This window comes from Leucoraja erinacea, chromosome 35 (assembly GCF_028641065.1).
Source record: "Leucoraja erinacea ecotype New England chromosome 35, Leri_hhj_1, whole genome shotgun sequence".
In the NCBI taxonomy this organism is placed as follows: Eukaryota; Metazoa; Chordata; class Chondrichthyes; order Rajiformes; family Rajidae; genus Leucoraja; species Leucoraja erinaceus.
Window position 1 is genome coordinate 3,820,663 of NC_073411.1, and position 20,239 is coordinate 3,840,901.

Below are 20,239 nucleotides of genomic sequence, written 5' to 3' on the forward strand. Positions count from 1 at the left end.
AAGATGTCTGCTCGTCTCCATATTTTCAATGTCGGTTTTTATCTGAGCGCAAAAAGCTCAGACCTGGGAGATGGAAATCAAATATGTTTGTTAAAAGATTCTCAACAACTGACATTTCTTTGTTGATGCTGGCCATTTTAGTAGGTAGGTGGCATCCATCAGTTACAGCACCACAGTGACTCAACAACCAGTGGAAGAGGTACTCAATGGACAAAAGCAAAGTTGGCTGGAAGGTGGAGAATTTAAAAGCAAGCTATTGGAGAAAGGCAGCAGTTTAACGGAGAGATGTTTTGTGAATGGATACCCTGAACTTGCAACGTTTGGATGCCATTGATGAGGGGTTTTCTTGCTATTAAATATAACATGTGAATAATGCTGAAAAACAAAAATCACGTTTATTCTACCAGTTCTAGTCTCAGAACGAGAAGGTTATTTTAGATATACAGACATATTTAAATGCACATTATATACAGAAGTACTTAATAGAATCATAGATTGAAATTTAATGAAATTGTTCAAAAATGATGGATAGGTTTATGCAGGAGAGAGACAAAGGAAGAAAAGGAAAACTGATTATGAATAGCATGTTTGAAAGGGTTCTGGTAACAGATGCAATAATAAGAAAGGGGGAGAAAACAGACAGCCCTTTAAGGGCTGCACAGACTTGATGGCATCTTGCTGCATGATAATGATTCTATGATTCTAGGCATACTTTCAATTAGTTGAGCGTTTCATTTGTTCATAAAACACTCATTCTTTTAAGAACAAAGATGGCATTTTAAGTTTCAGTTTTTAAAAAAAACATGATATTTTTCTTTCATAATTTTGCTTTTTACATATAAATGTATAAAAATAATAAAATCACGTCTGTCAAACTGTAGCCGTAATGGTAGTGCCAATAACACATAATATGAACTTCAAAAAGCAAAACTCGAATTAGAATGCTCACTTATAGAGGTGGAGAAACAACTGTAAATATTACAAGTCAGAACCAGGAGCAAATTCTGGAGGTGTTTTAGTCAACGCCGAAAGGCCCAGAACTAAAGGTTTGCCTTCTCTGAACCTCAAGTAAACCACTGCATCAGTTGCTACTGCCCAACATACAGGGATTAAAACCCCTTTCTCTTTTCCTCCTTGCCCTAACAAATACACTGAGGCTCTCAACCTGTTCCCATGGCGGCTTATCACCCCACCTTACAACGATTCTAATTTTCTCCGACTGTACCCAGCAGATTCTGGCCCACTGCAAAGATCTTTAAAACTAACTATAAGTGCTGTACAAAATCCACCTTCCATTTTAGGGAGCGAGCACCTCTTTCCCCATCACGACCCCAATGAACCTTGTCATCCTCGTACCCTTCCCCACACGTTGCTCCCCAAACCCGGCTGTGGTTAATTTAAACATTATTTAAACAAGTTACATAACATTATCCTTAGATTTTGGTTTTAGTGGGACAGGCGAGGTTCCATCCGACATCAAATATCTGACACAAGTACAACAATACAACTTGCAATTTAGAAATAAAAAAGACAATTTAGAACACTATTTCCCAATTGTGACAATAATTCTTCAAGAGTAAATACCAGCTTTGTCACATTAAGGTGTCCAAAATAGTAACCAAACCAAAATAACATCAAAACAATCTTTTGGTCATCTTTACTTACTCCCTCAATACCTCCGAGTTCACCACCTCATGTTTGACAGTCCTCAGAGCCCCTCATAGTTGAACACTAAAGGTGGCCCCGATCAGTATTACAGTCCTCCACGTCCCCGTACAGAAGGTGTTTCATTCGTTGGTCTCCTCGCCGGTGTCCTCTGCTGCCGAGTTGTTCTGAAGACTGACGGAGGAAGACAAGACAAATTCTGCTGGGCAGCTGGGGTCGTGCTCGGAGCAGCAGGGGCGGCCCTCCAGTGCCGAGGTGGTCAGGGCTCCCTTCTGGTGCTCCCTGCAGTAGGAGCTTGGGCAGAAGTCGCAAAAGCAGGTGGACGTTGTGCCACAGACGTTGCAGTGGTGCCAGGGGCACTCCCATTTTCCTGAGATCACAGCAAAGGGTTAAAGATAGAAAGAAAGAAACATCATTTAGTTCAGTTTAGTGATACCACATGGAAACAGGCCCTTCGGCCCAGAGTCCATGCCTGCTCACATTTGTTCTATGTTGTCCTACTTTCTCATACATTCCCTATGCACTCGGGGCAATTTACAGAGGCCAAGTAAGATAAAAGCACGCACGTCTTTGGGATGTGGGATGAAACCCACTCAGTCACAGGGAGAACATGCAAACTCCACATAGATAACACCCGAGGTCAGGGTCAAACTTAGGTCGCTGGCTGGGTGAGGCAGCAGCTCCACAAGCAAGCACTTCATCTTTTTGCCACTATTTCTCCCTTTTAAAAACTTCAAGTATAATGGTTTGCCCCCCCCATCAGCTTTGCAGGGTTCTAGGGTCAATCTCACCTCCAGCCCACACATCCCCGCACCAGGCTTATTCCAGTCATCACCATACACTGAGCATCGAATTGTTCCTCCACAAATCCAACCCCGGGCAATCAGCTCATCCCAGAGGTCCTACAAATAATGATCTCAGGCTACATCCAAGCAAACCTCCACACAACCTCTGACTAACATCAGCAGCATGGCCTTAGATGATGATTGTGTGGGGAAGATACAGGCATTGTTACCGATGGTTCCACTAGTCTGCTATTATGGAATTGAGTGGTACAATGAACCAGTACAATAGCAATAAACAAACTGCTGGAGGAACTCAGCAGGTCAGACTGTACACCAAATTTGTATATATTATTTTCCCCTATGAGGGTGTTTATTTCCCTTGAAAGCTTCTCTTTCCTCCCAGGTTCACAAGACATGCAGGAGGGTAGGTTAACAGGCCTCTGGTGTAGGTGAGTAGTCGGGAGAATCATGGTGGAGCTGATAGACAAGTGTGAGAGAACAGTTCACAGGGAGCTATGTGGGAAGGGGGGGTTCGATTGAGCGCTCCAAGAGATGGAACAGTCTCGACAGATCAAAAGGCTTCCTTCAATATCAGAAGAGTGTTCAAGAACTCCAAAAAGGCATAGAGCATCTGTGATGATTTCTCTGGAACGCAGAAGGTTGAGGGCAGGTATACAAGATTATGAGAGGCTAGACAGTTTGAGCCTTTTTCCCCAGGGGGAGATATCAAATACTGTAGCATTAAGGCAAGAGGAACAAAGTTATTGTGCAGAGCAAGCTTTTTGTACACAGAGACTGGAGGGTGCCTGGAATGCACTGACTGGGGTGGTGGTGGAGACAGATATGATTGGGGCCTTTGAAAGGTTGTTGGATAGGCACTTGGATATGGAGAGTTATGGATTATGTACAGTGTTGGTCCTGGCTTCATGCTCAGCAGACATTGTGGGCCGAACGACTTAACGACTATGATGCTTACCAAATGGGGGTTTGGTCAGGTTAAGGCAGGAGAGATGATATGCTTTGGGGCAATCCTTCTTATCACACATCACCAATTCCCCTCCGTCACAGCAACGGAAACAATAGTCCTCGTGCATTTTCCTGACATCCATCTTGGTTTTGCGTTTCTTCAATTTTTTCTTTGCATTCTTTGCCTTTTCTTCATTTGCCGTTGCAGCAGCAGTCTGATAAATGCAAGGGGCAAAAGTCAACACAAACGGCTTCACAGGAAATCTCCTGCTACGCATTCGAAAAATAAACTTTATTCAGTATTTAAAAAAATGTTAAAGCAAAAACTGCAAAAACTCTTCATCCATTTTCAGCATCTGTACATTCAATGGTGTCATACGCTGTAGTGTTTGAACCTATCTTTACATAAAACACCCTCATGTAGCTCTCTTTCCCACCCTAGTTCGAGTTTGTAGTGTTGAATAGCCTGAAGGAGCTGCTCCTGAACCTGGACGTTACAGTTTTCAGGCTCCTGTATCTTCTTCCCAATGGTAGGAGTGAAATGAATGTGTGGCCAGGGTGGTGTGGGCCCTTGATGATGCTGGCTGCCATTTTGAGGCAGCGACTCCAGTAGATGCTTTCAATGGTGGGGAGGTCAGTACTCGTGTTCACCACTTTTTGCAATCTTCTTCGTTCCTGGGTGTTCTAGTCGCCGAACCAGGCTGTGATGCAACCAGTCAATCAGCTCCCCACCTGTAGAGGTTCAAGAGCACTCCTTGACATGCCAAGTCCCCTCAATCCTCTAAGGAAGTAGAGGCGTTGAAGGGCTTTCCTTATGATTGCATCTAGGTGCCTGGTCCAGGACAGAACTTCAGAGATATGCACGCCCAGGAACTTGAAGATGGGTTTGTGGATCCACATGGCCACCACCTATCCTTTCCCCACTTCCACAACTGCTCAGAAGAACAATAAATGATTGGTTACAAAAACTGTGAGGCTTAAATTAAAAAACAAAAAACAAGGTTGCATGATCTACGATGTCAGGCAGATAGTTTCATCTGCAGTGCATTCCAGCAGAGAAACTCTGCAACAGTGAAAATAATCAGAGCTAAAAATCTCTCGTAACTTAGCATAACTAACAGCACATTTTCTTGCCATTAATTTGAATTAAAAACTTAAGATGGTACCAAAAAAAAAAAAAAATCACACCTGCGATGTGCTGCCAGGGATAGCGATTGAGACAGATATGGTAGTGACATTTCAGAGACGTTTAGATAGGCACATGGAGGGATACGGATCAAGTGCAGGTAGAGGAGATTAGTTTAAGTTGGCTTCATGTTCAGGACAGATATTGTGGGTGGAAGGACCTGCTCCCATACATATTGTTCTATGTTCTATTCAACGATGCAAGACTGTTATGAAGTTGTGATATTCTTTGAGGCGTTCACTGTTTGCAACTCAGGAGTTGATCCTGCTTCATCACCAGCATATTGTTACTTCAGCAAATATTGTCGATGGTCTTTTACTCGAGCTGGCCCCAAAGGTTTCATTACTGAAATAAATTGCATGTTATGCAAGGGAAAGCTGAGCCAGGCACTCACCTTTGGACGCACACCGAGATATCCACTGCAGTTGGGAGCTCCACATTTACACACAGTCTTTCCATTGCCCAAGCAATCCAAATTATAATTGAAGGTGAGTTCAGAACCTAAATGCAAACAAAGAGGGTTTATTCCACAAGCAGCCAGGACTGTTCTGAGGCACCAAGCCACATGGAGGTGTCAAACTGAAATGCCGAGCTTGATTAGTTGACATCTAGAACCTGTATTTTGGGTAATATCCTGAAATACAAGTTTCCATCTCTAATTATTGCCCTGTTGGTGGACAATGTTTAACTCACAACTAGAACAGAGAGTTGAATTGGGCGATGGGGAGAAGAACAGAACCCAACGGAAACAAGTAGTAACAAGATCCTGCTGAAGAAGGGTCTCCACCCAAAACGTCGCCCATTCCTTTTCTCCAGAGATGCTGCATCACCCACTGAGTTACTCCAGCATTTTGTGTCTACAAGCTCCTGCAACTGTACTACCCAACACTCATTACAAAACGCGAGTGTAATGACACAGAACATCAGGGAGGATTGAGTAAAATTAACTGCAACACATACTAGCATTGAAGCACAAGGTTTGTGTTTGGAAAATACATATTTTTAAAATCGAATTAAAAGGAAGCAATGTTACTAGTGAATGATATACAAGTAGCGGTGTTATATCACATTTTCACAATTGGATATAATGTAATCGACAAATTAGGGAACACTATTTGTATTACATGGGCCTAATTGGTTATCACATGATTTATTTTAAGAACCAGTTCAAGATTACTTTGGAAATTGGCAGGCAGATAAAAGCTGTACGATGGCGTACAGTTTTGGTCTCCTAATCTGAGGAAAGACATTCTTGTCATAGAGGGAGTACAGAGAAGGTTCACCAGACTGATTCCTGGGATGGCAGGACTTTCATATGAAGAAAGACTGGATAGACTCGGCTTGTACACGCTAGAATTTAGAAGATTGAGGGGGGAATCTTATAGAGACTTACAAAATTCTTAAGGGGTTGGACAGGCTAGATGCAGGAAGATTATTCCCGATGTTGGGGAAGTCCAGAATTAGGGGTCACAGTTTAAAAATAAGAGGGAAGTCTTTTCGGACCGAGATGAGAAAATCATTTTTTACACAGAGAGTGATGAATCTGTGGAATTCTCTGCCACAGAATGTAGTTAAGGCCAGTTCATTGGCTATATTTAAGAGGGAGTTAGATGTGGCCCTTGTGGCTAAAGGGATCAGGGGGTATGGAGAGAAGGCAGGGATGGGATACTGAGTTAGATGATCAGCCATGATCATATTGAATGACAGTGCAGGCTTGAAGGGCCGAATGGCCTACTCCTGCGCCTATTTTCTATGTTTCTATATCTTGGAAAAAGCGGTTTCACAACAGCCTTCCCACGGTATTCAGATGCCATCGCCACTTAAAACCACGCTGCTACTTTCACTGTCATGACACAAAGTGCTGGAGTAACTCAGAGGGTCAGGCAGCGTCCCTGGATAACATGGATAGGTGACGCTTCTGCTCAAGACCCTTCATCAGATTGAGTCTCAGCCTCAGTCTGATGAAGGGTCTCGACCCAAAACGTTACCCATTTCGTTTCTCCATAGATGCTGCCTCAAGGGCCTGAGCTATATGGAGGGGTCGGGCAGGCTGGAATTGTATTCCTGAGCACAGGAAGCTAAGTGGCCATTTGGCTTTATTGTGTGTCATTAATTATGGCATTTGCCTTTACATTTTAGACTGCCCGTAATTATGTGGATGGTTTTATTAAGTAGTCGGTGGTGTTTGCTGCTGGGATCTCTTGCGCAGAAACTGTTTAGTCCAGAGGACCATGATTGTGGGTATAACTTTTGACCATGAGGCGTTTTCCAACATTTTTAAGCGATAAGCTGAAGTTTGACAAAGATTAAAGTGTACGAGTAAAAGAAGATGGTTGGATGAATATCTTACTGTTTTTCATCAACAATAAAGAAACTATTAAGCAAAAGACTGTGTTATGAAGATTTATCTTTCGAGAAGCTTTGAGCCTGAAGGATGTGGAGAGCTCACATGCGTAACGAAAGGACATTCTCCTAATACCATGTTTTCTCCGGAGTGGCTAGAGAGATAACGGAGCGATCTCTTGACAATATAATAATCTGCCACTACAGAGGCTGAGTGGTGATCTTATAGCCATGTATATTGGGATCATGTTGGGAATACATAAGCTGAATACACACTTTTACCCAGAGTAGGGGAATTAAAGACTGGAGGACATAGGTTTAAGATGAGTAGGGAAAGATTTAATAAGAACCCGTGGGGCCACAGGTATATGGAATGAGCTGCCAGAGGAGGTAGTTGAGGCAGGTACTATAACAGCATTTAAAAGACACTTGAATAGGTATGTGTAGAGGATAGGTCTAGAGAGATATGGGCTAAACATGGACAAATGGGACTAGCTTAGATGGGACATGTTGGTTGGCATGGATGAGTTAGGCCATAGAACTGTGCCTCTAATACAAGGGATGTCCTTTGTCTATTTCAACCAGAGCCCTAGTTCCTGCCGACCCACCTGCCCGTACATCGCAGAGTGCAAAGAGTCCGACACGCGCATCACCCATCACCGTCCACTTTTGCGTCTCACAGTTTGGATTGCAACTGTGATTCATGAACCTCGATAAATTCCCTTTGGGTCCAGCATCGATGATGCGATCCTGAAAAGACAAACAAACAAACATTCTGTCTCCACTTCACCGCTTACTGACAGGAACCTTCTCAAGTCTCTACACAGACAATCCCACTATGATGAAACAACTCAATTCACGTGGGTTTTAGTTTTCTTGAATTGTAAAAAGGTTAACTCACCTTAGGGAAACAACATGTTTAAGAAGGAACTGCAGATGCTGGAAAATCGAAGGTAAACAAAAATTGGGGATGATATAAAATTATAAAAGGACTGGACAAGATAGATGCAGGAAAAATGTTCCCAATGTTGGGCGAGTCCAGAACCAGGGGCCAAGTCTTAGAATAAAGGGGAGGCCATTTAAGACTTTTTCACCCAGAGAGTTGTGAATTTGTGGAATTCCCTGTCACAGAGGGCAGTGGAGGCCAAGTCACTGGATGGATTTAAGAGAGAGTTAGATAGAGCTCCAGGGGCTAGTGGAATCAAGGGAGGCACGGGTTATTGATTGGGGCGATCAGCCATGATCACAATGAATAGCGGTGCTGGCTCGAAGGGCCGAATGGCCTCCTCCTGCACCTATTTTCTATGTTTCTATGTTATAGTGGACTCGGGGGATATGGGGAGAAGGCAGGAACGGGGTACTGATTGCGGATGATCAGCCATGATCACATTGAATGGCAGTGCTGGCTTGAAGGGCCGAATGGCCTACTCCTGTACCTATTGTCTACAATACAGTCCAGCCCTCACCATGTTGATTTTCAATGCCCTATTACTGTACTTTTTAAAATCTCTTTATGGAGCTCACTAAAATCTCTCTGCACAGTGTCACTCATCATTAGCAGAGTTATGTTTGACTGACTACAGAGGGTGCAGTAGAAATGTATTAGACAAATGCCAGTGATAATGGACTTACATTAGGTAGAAACATTGACGAGGCTGCAGTTGCTCTCCTTGGAACAGAGGACTTCTGATATTTAAAATCAATTCATGTTATGGACAGAACAGGTAGACAAAAAACTGTTTCTATTGAACAGTTAAGTGGCCAAAGAACCAAACGTAGCATGGCAAGTGGTCAGGGCCTGGGAAGCATTGCAGAGGAGAGGTGCAGGGGTGTGGAAGAGGTCCCCATGCGCAGGCACGGAACTCGCTATCAAAATATGGAGGGGACCCGGGGGGGGAGGGGGGGGGGGGGGGGGGGGGGGGGGGGCACACACATTTCTTGGCGGCCATGCGCACACTCACACACACACACGACGCGAGGCTCGGAGGCTCAATCCAGCGCTAAATGCAGCTCAACTCTGCCTGTCTCGCTGGGTTAACCAACAGCCCTGTCTGGACTGACGGGACACCAACGCTGCTGGCCATATTTCCCGCTGGCCCAGGCAGGTTAACCTGGCGGGACAGGCAGAGTTGAGCTGGGTTTAGCGCTGCTCAGCGCTGGCTGTGGGCCTGGGGGTACAGCTCGCGTCTGACTCCCGATCTCTCTGGCCACCAGTGGGGAGGGGGTGCACTAGGGTGGGGACGGGACAGTGCCGGTGAGGCGGGATCGATCCTGGCTGTGGATGAGGCGCAGGTCTGTGCCACATCTCCCTCCTCCAATCACCGCACTCTATCCTCAGTCCCTTCCCCCCCCCCCACTCCTCCCTCCTCCAATCACCGCGCTGAATCATCATGTCCCGCCCCCATTGCCTGCTGACTGACGTCTCTCTCGTCCAATCGGCGCCCTCGATCAGCAGTCCCACCTCCACTGTCTCACGGAAAGCGGAGATTTAAAACCGGATGACAAAAACGTGGGGGGGGATGTCCCCCACCTCTCAAAACATGGGGGAGGACGTGTCCCCTCTGAACCCCCCCCCCCCCCCCCCCCGGGTTTTCAACCCCTGCCAACGAGGGCTTGCAGGGGCTTTGTAAAGGTCCCCAAGCTAGAGGCCAAAAGCCATTGTATTATTGCTTTCCCAATCCAGCTTTCAGTAGTACCGCAAAACAAGCGTCACTTGGTCTTACCTTGGTTAAGGTCAGCAAATAGAAATTGGTAATATTGGCTTCGTGAGCATGCTTTATGCGGTTTCTGCATTCTTCCTCATCAATTAACTCACCAACATATTCTGTTACAAATTGCCCCTGCATGGAAGAATGGCAGATGAGTCTCGAGAACAGGTAAGGATGCCTTGATTACCACACCCACAGAGCATTTGTGTGAATGTCTGCACGTTGATTAGCATGCGGGGCGAATCACATCACTATTCATCAGTCTGATATGTGTTGATTAGTAAGGGCGTCAAAGGTTACGGGGAGAAAGCAGAAGAATGGGGTTGTGCGGGGAAAATAAATGGCCATGATCCAATGGTGGAGCAGAATCGACGGGCTAACTCTACTCCCATGTCCTATGACTAATTCCTTTCTGATGCATAGCTGCATTTTATAGAACAGTACAGCAAAATAGGCCCTCCGGCCCGCAATGTCTGTACTGAACACGATGCCAGGACTATTTCATGGCAAGAGAGAAGAAAGGTCACCTTTTTAATGTCGACTTTAGTGCGGAGGCCCCAGCCTCGCACATCCGTTCTCACAAGCTCCGAGTCCGGGTACAACCGCTTAGAGAAGCACTGGTTCTGACACTTTTCTCCGGCTGGACAGACAGCGGGATGGCACTCGTACATCAAGATTCGGTTCAGACATTCAGAGTCCAGCCCGCAAGGGTTCTCATCAGTGGGTTTACAGTTGCACCGGGGAATTTCGGACATGTCCGCAATGCGAATCTGTACTTTCCCAACCGGCTTGTTTGCCTGTTGTAGAAGAAAGACAAGTTCAAGCGGGACTTATTATTCACACAATTACTTCATCATTGTATTTTAATTAACCTGTACAAGTTTACTTCAATACAAGAGCCGAGATACACAAATATCAAATGGAATGGTAGAAAATGAGTCTTGCTGTGCTCAAGTTGAAGATAAAAACAGAAATTATTAAAGCTGGTGAAATCCAGGGCTATGAAAGCAGATAGTCTGCGCTGATGGATTTAGTATCAGTCAGGGAACTACACCTGGCTTCCTATACATCTGTGGAGAAAGCTGGGAACAATGAAAATGGTGTGGGTGGGGGGTGTTTGTGAGGAGGGAGCAGAGTGCAGAAGAGAGCGCATTGAAATATAATGAGGCACGTTTCATGCTCCTGATCTTTGCAAGCAGAAAAATGATTGAAGTACAGTTCCAAAGGGCTGTAGCCAAAGATCCTATAGCAATCTTTGTAAATATCCCAGTTCCTCCTAATGCTAAGACTTAACCCTAAAGCTGGATGCCCTGAAGGTGTATGAAGTTAGATAAATCTCTGGGCCTGATCAGACATATCCAACGACATTGCGGGATGTCAGAGAAGACATTGCAGGTGCCCTGGGTGTGATATACCAATCATCATTACACGCAGGCAAAGTACCAGAAGACGGAGGGTGGCTGGTGTTGTGGCTCTAAAGGCTGGCAACTGGAGACCAATGAGCCCAACATCTCTGGCAAGCAAGTTACCGGAGAGGATTGGGAGGGATAAGGGTGCTGCAATGCCATACTATTCACATTTGCATATCAGCGAACATTCCTACTTCAGACCCTATGGTGGAAGCCAAGTCATTGACTAGTCAGATGAAGATGGTTGGTTGGGGGTCACTGTCTGGGGACGAACTCTGTGTTCAGCGGCTGAGATGATTAACTTCCAACATACAGGTTCTGACACAACCACTGAAATATTTCTCCCTCGACACCAACTGACTTTAATTTTACTTGTATTCCTATGAGTACAACAACCAAACTGGTTTGATGGCAAGGTTACCAAACACAATGGGACATTGGGCTACCTAAGGGAATATTTGCAGATGACCACCAGTGGCTTTTAATAAGGAGAGCTGGGATCTAAAGAGGAAATATTTCAGAGCTTGGGGTCTCGGCAATGACAGGCCAGGGAAGGATTCTAAAATGATGTTTAAAATACCCCGCCCAGAAGCCAGCGTAAGTGGTGAGCACTTGGCAATGGGTGAACAAGATTAGGTGCAAGTTATGACTAAGGAAGCAGTGTTTTGGATAACTTGACAATGGGCAAAGCAAGGGAGTTAAACCAGGGGAGGACACACAGTCAATGCCTCTGTGGAATGTTGTAGAACAGAGACAATAGACAATAGGTGCAGGAGTAGGCCATTCGGCCCTTCGAGCCAGCACCGCCATTCAATGTGATCATGGCGGATCATCCACAATCAGTGCCCCGTTCCTGCCTTCTCCCCATATCCCCTGACTCCGCTATCTTTAAGAGCCCTATCTAACTCTCTCTTGAACGTATCCAGAGAACCGGCCTCCCGAGGCAGAGAATTCCACACACTCACAACTCTGTGTGAAAAAGTGTTTCCTCTTCTCCGTTCTAAATGTCTTACCCCTTATTCTTAAACTATGGCCCCTGGTTCTGGACTCCCCCAACATCGGGAACATGTTTCCTGCCTCTAGCGTGTCCAAACCCTTAATAATCTTATATGTTTCAATAAGATCCCCTCTCAACATTCTGAACTCCAGAGTATACAAGCTCAGCCACTCCATTCCCTCAGCATATGACAGTCCCGCCATCCCGGGAATTAACCTTGTAAACCTACGCTGCACTCCCTCAATAGCAGAGCTATAGAGAGCCCTAAGTGTACAGGTACATTGTCCCTTTAAATGTGGAGATACATGAAAACAAGGTGATGAAGAAGAGACATGACATGCTTGCCTTCACCAATGGGGCACAGAGTACAAGTTGAGATCTCATGTTACAGTTGTATAAAACTTGGGTTCACCTGCACCTGAAATAGTGTGTGTAGTTCTGGTCACAACGCAACAGGAAGGATGTAATGAAGCTAGAAAGCGTGCTGAAAAGTTTCATAAGAATGTCGTTGGGCTCGACAGCCTGTGACTGTTTTTGCCGGAGCAAAGGATGCCGAGGGGTTTATAAGGTCATGAGGAACATAAATGAGGTCATTGATCACAGTCTTTCCCCCAGGGTAGGGGAGTTTAAAATGAGACGGGGTAGGTTTAAGATAAAGATTTAAAGGGGACACGAGGGGGGAGAGCTTTTCATGCAGAGTGGTAAAAATATGGAACAAGCTATCAGAGGTAATGGTAGAGGCAGATATCATTGCAATGTTTATGAGAGATTTGGACAGGTTAATGGAAAGGAAAGTTTTCGTGCCATATGGGCCAAATGTAGGCAAACAGGATTCACTTAGTAAGGCATCGTGGTTGCTTGTGCTTCTGCTTGCTACTGCACAACCGGCAACAGCTGGGCTACCTCCTACCTGGGCTGGGCTGGGCTGCCTCATACCTGGGCTACCTTGGCTGGGACGAGTTGGGTCGAAGAGCCGATTTCCATGCTGTATGACAGAGGGCTGCTGCTCAGACTCTTTTTACACCCTTTCACTCTACTTACTTTAATGAATCTATATGCAGGTGGCTTTCTTTCATTGCGTTCATTTTCTAGTGCTTCCTTGCACTCTTTCAGTGCTTTCAGCTCTTGGAATCGTTTAGCTGCTTCTTCCAGTGCTAGAGAGGAAAAAATATATTTTAAAAATTGGGATTAACCACTTCTCCATGCTATCCACGAGCCACAAAAGAATGCTTAAATGGTTACTGCCATATACTTCCTTAGATCCAGGAATAGAACTATCCAATTCCAGGAATAAGTATCAAGAGTTCAATACTTCTCCAAGGCAACATCATTAGTATTCTCAATGAGGAGACACATTTAAGATTCAAAGGGCACTTCAGATTCCCTCAACCCAACAAGATGATAAGCATTTAATATGGATCCACTTCCCATGCCAGAATCGACCAAGACCAGGTTCCAGGAGCTGTGTAGATGCCTTTAAACTGGTGCTCCATCAACAATAATGAGTGAATTTAGACTTTAGAGATACAGCATGGAAACAGGGCCTACATCCACGCAGACCATCAATCACCCTATATGCTAGCACTATCGCACACACTAGGGACAATTTACAGAAGCCAATACGTCTTTGGAATGTGGGAGGAAACCAGAGCACTCAGAGAAAACCCAGTCACAGGGAGAACGTGCAAACTCCGTACAGAAAGCACCCGTCAGGATCGAACCCGGGTCTCTGATGCCGCTGCGCCACCCGAGTGAGGCAGTGGTAAAGCAGATAATAAAAATAAACATACAAACACTGTGTTTAAGATCACAGACTGATCATTTAGCATCTTCGGAAATCTCGGCTGACACAGAGGACCTTTACCTTTCTTGAATATCTCATTGATGCCGCCTGCTCGACCATCAGACACGTTGCCCTTGTCCCCTTCCAAGTAAGGAAAGACTCTGCCCTGATGCACCCAATAATAATCGTTCGATCCGAAGAAACGCACGGGAAATTCTCCAATATGGTGCTTCATTGCTTGAATGTTAAGTGGCACAGATTTGGGATTACAGATCTCAGCTGGCCACCACCTGGAAAATAAACATCAGAGTGGAGACAAGTGCCAAAAGAGATGCCGTCGTTCATCACATCACACACAGTCAATCCACAAATACATTCACTTCAATCTCATGAATAAATACATTAATAAACTGTAATAGAAATCGTACATCATTACTGTTACTGTCACTGTCCCAAAATATCAGAAAAAGAGGACACTATACTTTGAATTTGACCATCAAAAAGAAGCACTACACTGTTGACAGTTCGAGGTACCAGAAGATCAAGCAAAGATTTCCACACAAAACATTTTTCTTGTCATATTTTGTTTTGATATAGGAGGCCCTGCAGTCCATCAGCTCTCAGCGCAACCCTGTGTCTCAACCCTTCACTTACTTTGATGCAATCTATTCACATTTACTTGCCGATTATGTTCTAGGAGCAGAATTAGGCCATTCTGCCTATCAAGTCTACTCCACTCACTATTCAATCATGGCTGATCTATCTTTCCCTCTCAACCCCATTCTCCTGCCTATACCCCATAACCCCCTGCACCCTTAATAATCAAGAATCTGTCAATCTCAGCCTTAAAAATATCCATTGACCTGTCCTCCACATCCCTATGAGGCAATGAATTCCACAGATTCATCACCCTCTAGCAAAATAAATTCCTTCTCATCTCTTTTCTAAAGGTACGTCCTTCTATTCTGAGGCTATTGCCTCTGGTCCTAGACTCTTCCACTAGTGGAAACATCCTCTCCACATACACTCTATCCCAACTACACTCTCAACTCTCCAAACTATTCTCCTACCACTCACTTACTTATTCGGGGCAACTTTAAAGTAATAAATTAATCTCTCGATATGTTTAGTTTGGTATCTGCTTAGAGATACAAGATGAAACCAGGCCTTTCTGATCACCGAGTCCATGTCGACATCAGTCATTTGTTCGCTCTCGTTTTATGAATAACTAGGTCTTTATTCAACAACATTCCCCAGGGTTCTACAATTTACTGTGAAATTCCTGCCCCGTTTCAAATACATCACTTCACAATTGTCCAAGTTAAATTCCAGTGGGGTCTTGATCCTCGGGGCAATTGGGCTGAGGAATGGCAAATGCACGCACGAGAAGCTACAGGTGTAGGAAGCCCGAGCCAAACACAAAGTGCTGCAGGAATTCAGCAAGTCAGGCAGTCTCTGTGCAAGGAATGGGCAGACAATGTCTCAGGTCAGGACCCATCTTCAGAGTCAGTCAGGATAGAGAAGCTGGAACATTTCCATAGGACATTGTTCAGGCCGCACTTGGGAGAATTGTGTCAATTTTGGTCATCCTTTTTAGGGGGGATGGCATTGAGCTGGAAAGAGTGCAGAGAGGATTTGCAAGGAACTATAGGGAGAGGTTAGGCAGGTTAGGACTTTATTCCTTGGTGTGTGTTGGAGTATCTTATAGAGTTGTATATAATCATGAGGGGAATAGATCAGGTGAATGCACAGTCTTTTTCAGAGGATAAGGGAATCAAGCACTCTAGACATAGATTTTAGGTAAGGGGAGCAAGATTTAATAGGAATTGGAGAGGAAATATTTTCACGTGGATATATAGAATAAGTTGCCAGAAGCTGCAATTGAAGCAGGTACAATAACTACATTTAAAAGACATTTGGCCAGGTACATGGATAAGAAAGGTTTAGAAGGATATGGGCCAAACGGCAAGAACAGGGACTAACATAGTTGGGGCACCTTGATCAGCATAGACAAATTGAGCCAGAGGGCCCATTTCCACATTATAATGACTCTACAATTCAAAATGCAGCCTTAACTCGCACTTACATAAAAAATGAATCATTAATCCAGAATAGCAGTATTTTCCAATGCATTTTAATCCATTACCTATGTTAGTTTGTTGCTTTTTCCAATTCAATTATCAGCCCTGAAAGAGGACATGAGAACCAACTCTGCCCCAGTTGGGAAACATTAGAACAAAAGTCACCTTCTTTGTCTCAATGTTACATTATATTCAAACGTCAGCCCAATGCCTGGTGCAACACACCCGCTGGCCCAAAGCCACCTCCATCTTTACAAGGCACAAGTTATTTATAACAGTGACTTACCTGTAGATGCCCAGCTTGACCCAGACTATTTCTTTGTACCGCGATTTCTTGCCAACCTTACAATTGTTGCAATACCAGTTCCCTTCTGGCATCTCAATATTCAGGCATTCGGGATGGAAAGAAGCTGGACACGTTTCACAGCACAACAGGCGGCCACCTTGGTACACAAGGAATTGTTTTTGTTATTGTGTAAATTTGCACAATTTTTCCTGACTATGCTGCTGCCAATGGTGCTCACCATTGTCCAGCTGTAAGCTGCACTGCAAAAGCAGCCAGCATGTGAAAGAGCCATCAACCGTCATTCTTGAAAAACTCAGTCCCAAAATGAATTGGATTGATATCCAAAACAAGCCCAGGTTGGATCTCTCAAGGCTCAGTGTGTGCTTATTGAAGCAATGTCTCATGAGAACCACTCATGCACCACTTCACAAAGGCAGCCGAGGAACAAAGATGCAAATCCCCATTTTTACCTCAATTGAAGACGGTTTGTAACAGAAACTTGGCGTCATAAATTCAAATCGAACACTTTTGAAAAAAATGTATCGACACTGTTACTTTGAATATAAATTTAAAGCAATAATTTAGAGTAACAATTAACACTGTCACTTGTTTGCGTAAAGGCCTTTTAGAGATTTGTCTCTGTTAATCTGCAAAGCCAAAACTCTCTCTGTTGAAGAAACAGTGCTTCCTGCATCAGGTTCTAGTTGAGAATGCCGGCAACAGTGGACATTGTCTGTCCCTAACAGCATGATTCTTGTGCAGTTCTCAAATCCATCTGTACAGCTGAAGACCTTATTACAGCACAGTTTTGGTGAATGGGTACGTGACATTTATAATGAAAGTTTAACCTTAATCAGCTCATCACAGGAGGAACTTAGAAGAAATAATTAGCTAAAAAACAAATATAAAAACACTTAATTTTCCTGGATTTCAAACGGGACACTGCAAAATCTCTCAGCTGCTCTATGAATCTCAAAAACACAGGATATTTAATTGTAATTGGCCAAATCAGTGTTGACCAGACCACATCAATGGATGGATCCCTAGGGAATAATGAGAGGGATGGCCATGACCTGGGTTAACTTGTCCTGCATAAACGTGCATTCTTCCAATACTAAGGTTGAGAGGGGATCTTATTGAAACATATAAGATTATTAAGGGTTTGGACACGCTAGAGGCAGGAAACATGTTCCCGATGTTGGGGGAGTGCAGAACCAGGGGCCACAGTTTAAGAATAAGGAGTAAGCCATTTAGAACGGAGACGAGGAAACACTTTTTCTCACAGAGGGTTGTGAGTCTGTGGGATTCTCTGCCTCAGAGGGCGGTGGAGGCCGGTTCTCTGGATACTTTCAAGAAAGAGCTAGATAGGGCTCTTAAAGATAGCGGAGTCAGGGGATATCTTTAGATACTCTCTAGAATTTAGGAGATTGAGAGGGGATCTTATAGAAACTTACAAAATTCTTAAGGGGTTGGACAGGCTAGATGCAGGAAGATTGTTCCCGATGTTAGGGAAGTCCAGGACAAGGGGTCACAGCTTAAGGATAAGGGGGAAATCCTTTAAAACCGAGATGAGAAGAACTTTTTCACACAGAGAGTGGTGAATCTCTGGAACTCTCTGCCACAGAGGGTAGTCGAGGCCAGTTCATTGGCTATATTTAAGAGGGAGTTAGATGTGGCCCTTGTGGCTAAGGGGATCAGGGGGTATGGAGAGAAGGCAGGTACGGGATACTGAGTTGGATGATCAGCCATGATCATATTGAATGGCGGTGCAGGCTCGAAGGGCCGAATGGCCTACTCCTGCACCTAATTTCTATGTTTCTATGATATGGGGAGAAGTACTGATTGGGGATGATCAGCCATGATCACATTGAATGGTGGCTCGAATGGCCGAATCCTGCACCTATTGTCTATTGTCAAAGTCGGCAAAGTCTAACACTGGGCAATCACTCCCCCGTTAACAGCACGTGAAAATGAGGACGGGTGAAGATGAATAAAAACAAAGTCTGCAGCGGCTACATAAAACATGTTTGAGGCCTCCCATTTCTGGGAACTCTTCCTTCCTTGAAGATAGAAAAAGCATCTCCCTGGGCATTCATCTGTTATCACATGTTACATGCAGTTAATATCAGGAGAACTCTTTGAGCTGGTGGAGGTAGATAGATAGATAGATAGATAGATAGATAGCCCCTTACAGCCCCAGAAAGCCAAAGGGGTGGAACTGTGTTGCTGCTGTATGTAAACATCATGCACAGTTTCACTAAACCTGCAGGGACTGCGGAACAGGCAGGAAGTCCAACAAGCAAATGTAACAGGTTTGGTGCTCTCCCAGACAAATTTCTCCCCCAGTTATTTTTTTTCAATAATTGCTCTAGTTTTGTTTTAAAAGAGGAGCCATAACACCCAACAAAAGAGGCTTCTCCTCGATTCTCCAACAATATACATTGTGCCAACAACCAGATGTCCATCTAATACCTGCAAGCTAGTTGAAAGGACAGGAAGAGTGAGGCAGAAACACGATTAGTTTAGTTTATTGTCACATGTACCGAGGTACAGTGAAAAACTGTTGTTGCGTGCTAACCGGTGAATGGAAAGGCAATACATGATTACAATCCAGTGTACAGATACATGATAAAGGGAATAATGTTTAATGCAAAGTGAAGTCCAGTAGAATCCAATTAAAGATAGTCTGAAGGTCTCCAATGAGGTAGATAGCAGCTCAGGACTGCACTCTAGTTGTTGGTAGAGAACCGTCCTGAGTCACTATCTACCTCATTGGAGGTCATCTGACTACCTTCAATTGGACTTTACTGGACTTTATCTTGCACTGCACATTATTCCCTTCATTAAAACAATAAGCAGGTTAACATTGCTGACCTTTGAAGGTCATACGTCTGTAACACCCCCTTCATGCCAAGCAGGTTGGGCTCAAAATAATTACAAGCCAGTCATTAAAATACATCTATCCTACCCGATTATAAACTGAGTACTGAAATTTAACTGTGATAGTAAGTAGAAGGCTGTAAGAAATCAGCAGGTCAATCAGCAATCGTGGAGACTAAAGATGTACGTCAAGGTTTCGGCTTGAGGCTGTTCATCAGGTCTGGATTCTGCTTGACTGCTGAGTTCTTCCAGAGCTCTGTTTTCTATTCCAGATTCCAGCATCTGCAGTCTCTTTTGGCTTCATAGCAAAGCCAGATTATTTTTTTTAAACAGCAGAATGCTTTGTGATCAAAACAACAATATTGGATTTTAATTAAAAAATGTATTAAATGATGTTGCATGTATATGTACACAGCAAGTATGTAGAGGAAGAAAAATAATTAAAGTTTATTCCTGCCAAGTGCACAATGGTATGAAAGCTTCCAAAGTTACGGACCCAGTGCAAATGATTTCATTTCTCTAGCATGCGAAAAACAAACAGATTGCAAGCTACCTATTCTCATCCTTAGAATGATAGTCTATGATTCTGACTGGAAGACCATTTTCTAACAAGAAAATAGCCAAGTCAAATCCAGGCTTTACCAAGGTAAGACATAAAATGCTGAAGTAACTCAGCGGGTCAGGCATTATTCCTGGAGAACATGGACAGGTGTCGTTTTGGGTCGGAACCCTTCTTCAGATTGATTGCAAGGGATGGGAGAAATAATGTTCTTCCCTCTCCCCCTCCCCCCCCCCCCCCCCCCCCTAAGAGTCCCAACCCAAAATGTTACCTATCCATGCTCTCCAGGGATGCTGCCCGACCCACTGAGTGACTCCAGCATTTTATTTCTTGCTTTAGTAAATTGACATCTGCAGTTCCTTGTTTCTACAACGTCATGCTATATCAAGCATAACACAATTTCCAGTAAGGGGAATTAACAAGAAGACGAAGCAAGGGTAATTCTTCTGAACCAAAATGTGCAAGGAGCAATTGCATTACACCTGGAAACATTCTGTATAAGACAACTAGTTCAGGTCAGACTTATCTTGGGATTTTTTTAATGAAGAAAAGTTATACTTGGCTAAGAGCGAATGGACTGGGTTCACTAAA

General features: G+C 44.1%; 1 protein-coding gene across 4 annotated transcripts in view; it reads right to left on the bottom strand.

Annotated features, from left to right (window-relative positions):
- Nucleotides 1-370: 370 nt before the first annotated feature.
- The window catches only part of nsd3 (nuclear receptor binding SET domain protein 3), an 80,034-nt gene continuing 60,165 nt past the window's right edge, over nt 371-20,239 (bottom strand). For all 4 annotated transcript variants that reach the window (XM_055662112.1, XM_055662111.1, XM_055662114.1 and 1 more), the window contains 9 exons: nt 16,210-16,366; nt 13,924-14,132; nt 13,101-13,213; nt 10,181-10,450; nt 9,669-9,785; nt 7,554-7,695; nt 4,997-5,103; nt 3,427-3,631; nt 371-2,035 (listed from right to left, as the gene is read on the bottom strand). In XM_055662112.1, the coding sequence (XP_055518087.1) occupies nt 1,788-2,035; nt 3,427-3,631; nt 4,997-5,103; nt 7,554-7,695; nt 9,669-9,785; nt 10,181-10,450; nt 13,101-13,213; nt 13,924-14,132; nt 16,210-16,366 (1,568 nt within the window). In that variant the 3' untranslated portion in view covers nt 371-1,787. The remainder of the gene's footprint in view (nt 2,036-3,426; nt 3,632-4,996; nt 5,104-7,553; nt 7,696-9,668; nt 9,786-10,180; nt 10,451-13,100; nt 13,214-13,923; nt 14,133-16,209; nt 16,367-20,239) is intronic.